The following is a 7,029-nucleotide window of genomic DNA, read 5'->3' on the forward strand; positions in this document are numbered from 1 at the left end:
TATCACCACTAGCTCTGATATTACTGGTGTAGTTTGATTCAGCAAGTTCAGTAATTGTTGTGCATGCAAAGCCAAAGACTCTCTTTCTTATGATATTGGTTGCGTTGTAGGGGAAGAATAGTCTCAACTGACCAGAAAGCATTTTAGAACCTTGCAGAAGTTCGGTTTTTATTGTGTGTTTTTTTAGTAAAAGAATAATGGGTTGTTGTTGTTGGGTTTTTTTGTAAGTCTGGTGACTGTCTGATTAGTCTGAATGCATGAATGTCCTATCAGAATCTGACAGTGTGTGCACTTGTTGTAGTAATGTACTTGAGTCAAGTGTTTCCATCTGCAAACCCTCGCATTTCATGTATTTGAATTTGGGATTGAGAATAAAAATACGACTTGTATTAAAAAACGCTTGTAAATAAAGTGCGTTGTTACCATGCAATCTTGTGTCCTCTTGTTGAATTTATTTGAAGAGAGAAGAATGGAGCAAGGAGGAGACTGTTGTTGGTGACATTGTTGTGGTCCGTGGTGCGGGTATATAAGTAAACAGCTGATCTGCAGTATTGCTGAAGTTTAAAAAAAATCTTTTATCTGAACCGTGGACTTTTAGTATGTTTAACTTGCTTTCGTTGTGCTCCAGTCTTTATATGAGAGCCCACACCTTGTAAAACTTCCATTTACGCGAGTGTCAGTAAAAAATATTCCAAATATTTTCGGTCCCGTGGTTTTATGTTTACTTTACTTGACTTTTACATAATTTAGCAAAATTTTATCATTTTTTGCATAATTTTAGATTATTTTCCTTTATCATTCTTTCTAGAAATTAACAGGATGGTATGTTTTCACATTTTTGGGCTGAGGTTTGCATTATTTCATTTTTTTTTTTTGCATAAAACCGCAGAGACAGATTTATCTAATCTAGTTCTGAATTTTTTACAAAATAATAAGCTCTGCACTCGCACCTCTTAACAATAAGAATAACATTGTGGACCAAAACCGTTGTCTCTCTTTGATGGACTCTACCTTGGCATTCAATGCTGAACAACAGCAAATCATCAGCTTTACTTTGTTCTACTGGTAAGAAAGGGTAACAGTAACAACTATGGTGCAGCCATTGGTCTAGTAAGAAAAGCACAATTGGTCGCTTTTAAGTACAAAGGGGCTATCCTGAAAAATGCTGTTTTGAGAAAATCAAAGATAAAGTTTTTGCCCCTTGTTCAGTTTCTTTAAAAGACAGGAGAGTTTTCTCTGTAACCAAGCAAATATACACACCAATGAAACCAAACTTCTTCTATAGTGTAGGGCAATACCCACTTCTCTGGTGTAGGTAAAGATTTCTGGAACTCTCGAAATCTGGGTTGGCCCGCTTGTCTTTAAAAGCGACCAATTGACACACACACCCTGCATTTATTTTTACACTTTGTAGGCTCTTAAAAATAAAACACTATATGAGAACACAAAATGTGCAGCTTTGAGAAACTAATGCGTGTTTGAACAAGCTACTTGAGAAGGGTCAAATTGAAGTTTTTGTTTTTAACACTTTGCTATCCTGAAAAATGTTGTTTTGAGAATATCGAAGATAAAGTTTTTGCCATCAAAGGCAAAGGCATTTTGGGGAAAAACCAAAGAAACAGTGGGAAATATCGGCGAAATGAGGCGCCAAAGTGTGAAAACTTTCAACGCTCTAACTCCACTTTTCCAGAAAACTCTGGTACTGGTATGCGATAGTTTTAGTATGGATTTTGAAAACACTTGCAACACAAGGACATAAAAGTGCAGAAGATTAGAGGTGTTATAAGAGGGTAACAAACACACAAAAATATGGAGGAGAGATTATGACGATTGATGTTTAACAGAAAAGAAGCAGCAAACCACACCAGGGCACACTCCAACTACTCGTGTATTTTTTTGCAAGCGAAAGAACAGCATACTGGCACAACAGAAACTGAATGATAATGAAAAAGCAAAACAGACAGAAGCAACATAGAAATAGTGAAGACGCAGAACTTACCAGTCAGACTGCTGGCAAAGTCCCAGAAAAATATAGAAATTTGTATCTAACTTCTAAAATAAAACAAGACCAGAAACATTTTCGATAGCTTTTTTTATTTTTTTGCTGTGTCCTGATTTTAATCATGAAATGCAAACAGGCTAGAAAAACAAAGTCGATGTCCGTAAAAAAAAGTCGCTCAAACTTGTCAAGACCATTAGAACCAAGCAAGGTACGGTCTACACTTTTCAAATGAAAATTTTTTTTTTTAAATGAATGCAACAAGTCAGTGGATAACGCAAAACACGAGTCACTTAGAGAACAGAAACAACGCAGAAGACAATTCTTTCAGGCAGAGCAGAACTATCAGCACAATACTTTTGAAATTAGAAAAAAAATCTTCTTGAAAGCAAAAACATAACCATGGATGACAAAACTATCAAAGACACATATTTTTTTTTGTTCTCTTCGAATTTGAATTCATTTCAACCAACTGTAATAATAATACAACTGCAGTACAAAAGCTAAAACAGGAAAATTCACACTGATCCAAAGGGATGCTGTCAGTTGACACTAGACCTTATTTTAAAAAATAAGATCCTCAAACTTTCTAAACAGGAAAAGGGAACTATTCTGATTACGCTTCTTTTACCCCCCCCCCCCCCCACTTTCTCTCTCTCTCTCTCTCTCTCTCTCTCTCTCCCCCCCCCCCAAACCCAAACAAATGCACAAGGAACTTCACCAGTTTCCTCCAGTCTGTCTCTGTTGTTACCACATTGACAGAGATATGAGAGTGAAAAGAGGAAAAAAATAGTGAGCTATTTTTAGAAATGATTATGTTAAGTTTACACCACCTTGGACCAGGCTAAAAAGTCAACAGAGAACACCTTACGAGTCACTGGCCACGCTAAAAATAACATAACTCAACCCGAATGCCCAGAACGAGGGAAGACAGCAGTGGAGACTGGGGCTGGACTCTTGCCCCACATCACACAAGACCCCCCCACCCCCCCAGTGAGCGAGAGAGAGAGAGAGGGAAACAAATATAAAAATACAAGGCAGGAGGAGAGACACAGCACACAAAAGTAAGACAGCAAGACATGATGAAGGAGGTAAGAAGTACTAGACCGGATAGTGATGTGACTAAGAGAGGTCAAAATACAAGATGTCGTCAACGATAGACAGAGAAACCAGAGGCAAGCAAAAGACGCGTACAGCGAGGTGGAGATACGAGACAACGAGTAAATGTAGGGCAGAAGATAGTGGTGAAGGTGGACACAAGACTGTCCCCTTTTTTTAAATGCACCCCGCATAATTTACCAAAATTTGATTCATGTTTTGCAAAATTTCTGATTATTTTCCTTTATCATTCTTTGTTAAAATCAACAGAATCGCATAATTTCACATTTTTCGGCTCAGTTTGCATAATTTCAGAATTTTTCTTGCATAAAACAAGAAGGACAGACAAGACAAACAGAAACGTGACAGTAATAGATGCGGAATAAACACCAGAGGCCAGACACTGCAGCCAGGGTTTACTGGTGAAGTGTACAAGAAATAACAAACGCGTGAATCTAAAACCCAACTGAAAACACCTTTTCTCCACAGTTCATCGAGTAAAAATACCACAGAGAGCAATTTGTCCAAAGGTCAGTATAAAACAGTTGAATAAAGCAAAAGAATTTCTACTCATGACCATAATATAAGATTTGCTTGCAAGGAGATTTATTACTACAAAAAGTATGAGATGATGGATTCATGAACCAGTCTAAGAAAAAAAAAAAAATGGAGCAAAGAACTCCAGCACTCACAGAAAAGACTGGTACTGACAATCAATGTGACTCAAAAGAAGACAGCGAACCCGGCATCAACATGAGCCAAGTACCGTGCCCCACCCGAAGCATCCCATGCAAACAAACAACACAAAAGCAGGAAAAAAACAAAACAAAAAACCCCCCAACAATTACATGGCAGGTTCTAGTCGCAATTACCTCTTGGAAAAAACACATAAAGACACCCATCTATCAAAAAGTTCAGTTAGCCAAGATTTTTAGAGGACCACAAAAGGAGAGGGGGGAAACAGAATAAATACCATATTCCCATTCAAAACTTGACACAATTTCATGCGAGGCATGGTTGTATCATCGGGAGTAGAAACTTGGTTCAAGAACCCACATTTCCCCCCCGTTTCCCAGTGGAGAGGAGGGCAGGTCCCTCGTGAGTGCAGAGTGAGAAGCCAAAGGACACAACTTGGGGTATAGCATTTTCCCTATATATGAAATAACTGCATCATCACACTACTTTGTTTGCTATCATGGATAAATAACCCTTCTGCCATGAGATTATGATTCCCTGCCCTTCCAAGCCAATACAATGTCCAAACCCTGGCAGCCGCTAACAGTTAGTAGTAACTTTTAAATATTGTAAAATACAGATCAACACGACGTACTGATGTCACATACTGTACTTGAAACATCACACAAAACACAAGTCCGGCTCAAACAAATAAGTGAATATGAATAACAACTTGTAAAATCTCAACAAGGGGGGCACTAAAGACCCTAAAACTGTTTCTCGCACACAATATCTCATGAAGCTCTGACCAACTCGTTTCTTTTTTACCTCTCAGGGAAAACTAAAAAACAAACGGATCGTTTTTGTGAAACATCAAAATTGTGTGCCTAATCATTCCTAAGGCAGATCCTGCCCCTCTTGTTCCAACCCTAGCCCTGACTGCAAACACAAACAAAAATCACATTTATGGCAAAACTGAAAACAACAACATCAAAATCATTTCACAAATGAAAGTGGCTCTTCGTGAGCAGAAAGGTCTGCCCACACCAGCCTCATCATGGCCAAGCTTGTCGGAGACTACAGAACCACAATAATCTCACCGTGCGACCATGTACGCATGCATGCATTAAAAAAAAGTAATGAAACGTATTATCAGCTGAAACCTACATTGGAAGTTACTCAAAATGATTGCCGCTGCTTGAAATAGGTGTACCTACAAAATAACCCTGGCGAAGCAATGATTTACTACGGAAAATGTTACTCACAAAAAGCAACATAATAAAGAAGAACATAGACATAGTTGAAATGACTTACTCATCAATAACAGTTATTTTTTAACATAAGAATTTTTCTCATCTAAGAAGAAATTGTCGCGCAGATTTTAAGGTCATACGCCATTCCGAAGACCCACCCACAACATTCTGTTATTACGTTCAGCTTTTCATGAGGACAACCCACCCCAGCTGGAATATATCACCAGCAACAAAACCACAGTGAAAAACATCAGAATGTTCGCATTCTAGGCATCATACATGAAAAAAACCCAGCAACTAATCTTCACTAAACACAACAATATACCCTTAAACTATCGGGAAGGAAAAAAAATTGTAACGAAGAACATGTAACTCACGACTCAAAATAAAACAGCTCAATAATTTAGCTAGTAGGTGACTGCAAGTACCACCCCCGTTACCCCCCAAACTAGCCAGCGCTAGCGGTTAGTCTATATCCATCTCCTGCTCGGGGTCTTTGGTCCCGTCGGCAGCCGGCTGTGACTTCTCGCTGTTGTTCTGGTCGGCCTCGGGGTTAGCCGCCGCCTCCTTCTTCTCCTCCTTGGGCGGGTCCACTTTTGGCTTGGGCTTGTTCATGATGGGCAGACACGTGTTCTCCAGCACCTGTCAAAGTGGTGAAATGGTACAGGTTTAATGCCACTATATCAACGCTGTTAAGTTATTTTAGAGGCAGGACCTCAGAGTTTAACGTCCAGCACCTGTCAAAGTGGTGAAATGGTACAGGTTTAACGCCACTATATCGACGCTAATAGGTTATTTCAAAAGTGGGACCTCAGAGTTTAACGTCCAGAGGCGAGGACCTCAGAGTTTAACATCCATCCCCGGGGAAAAAAAAAATGTTGAAATGGTATAGGTTTGACCACTATCACCACTTAGGTAATTTCAAAGGCGGGACCTCCAAGTTTAACGTCCATCTCCGAAAAAAAATATGTTGAAATGGTATGGGTTTAACGACCTTATCAACACTGTTAGGTTATTTTAGAGGCAGGACCTCAGAGTGTAACGTCCATCTCCGAAAAAATATATGTTGAAATGGTACAGGTTTAACGCCAATATCAACATTGATAGGTTATTTTAGAGACTGGATCTCCGAATTTAACATTCATCTACGAAAAAAGATATGATGAAATGGTATACATTTAACGGCCCCCTCTACACTGTTCAGTTATTTTAGGAGGCGGGACCTCCGAGTTTAATGTCCATCTCTGAAAATACCAAGCCAAGAGGGGAAAATCATGCAAGGTGTCTTTCCCAAGAACAAAACGTTGGACCGAACTGAGGTTCAAACCCCCGAACCCGCACTCTCACGATTGCGAGTCCAGCAGCCTAACCACTAGGCCACCGATGCCACCCAGCACATGTTGGGACAAACAGACGGACAATAAGAACCACACCGGAAGTGGATTTCCCCATCATCTTACCTGGGACAGCTTACAGTTTTTTTTCAAATTCCCGGATCTTGGCAATTTTGTTAAAATTCCCAGGACCTGGCAGTTAAAATCCCACTCAACTATTGATCATATCTGATCAACTTCTCCGAGTAACACTCTATGATTCCTCATTTTTCAAAACTGCGAATGGCTGACTCTTACACTAAGCAGGCCATATTTTGTGGAATAGGGCACAAGTTTCAGAGCAATGAGGAAATTTTAAGACATGAATAGTTAGAAAATTGAATTCCTAATTTATTGTTTGTATGGCGAGTCACTTCACCATATTTTTAAGGAAAAAAAAGTCTGCATTTGGCAATACTCAGGGGAAAAACAAAAAAACGTAACGCCAACTGCTCTCTGCATAACTGACCTGATGGTGCAGGGAGAGAGTAAGCAATCGCATGGCTGCTGGTACATCACACAGCAAAATAAGTAAGTTAGTTGCACTCCCCTTTCTCTCTCCACACATACAGTAGACAAACATTAAGTACTGCTATTTCTTTTGCATAATAAGTATTGCTGAAAGCTAACC

At 39.4% G+C, this 7,029-nt stretch overlaps 1 protein-coding gene across 1 annotated transcript in view; it reads right to left on the reverse strand.

Moving 5' to 3' along the window:
- Positions 1-3,494: 3,494 nt before the first annotated feature.
- The window catches only part of LOC101860509 (heat shock 70 kDa protein 4), a 24,137-nt gene continuing 20,602 nt past the window's right edge, over positions 3,495-7,029 (reverse strand). The window contains exon 19 of the mRNA XM_005102637.3: positions 3,495-5,667. Coding sequence (XP_005102694.1) covers positions 5,491-5,667 — 177 coding nt within the window. The 3' untranslated portion in view covers positions 3,495-5,490. The remainder of the gene's footprint in view (positions 5,668-7,029) is intronic.

Source organism: Aplysia californica, unplaced genomic scaffold (genome assembly GCF_000002075.1).
Source record: "Aplysia californica isolate F4 #8 unplaced genomic scaffold, AplCal3.0 scaffold00333, whole genome shotgun sequence".
Classification (NCBI taxonomy): Eukaryota; Metazoa; Mollusca; class Gastropoda; order Aplysiida; family Aplysiidae; genus Aplysia; species Aplysia californica.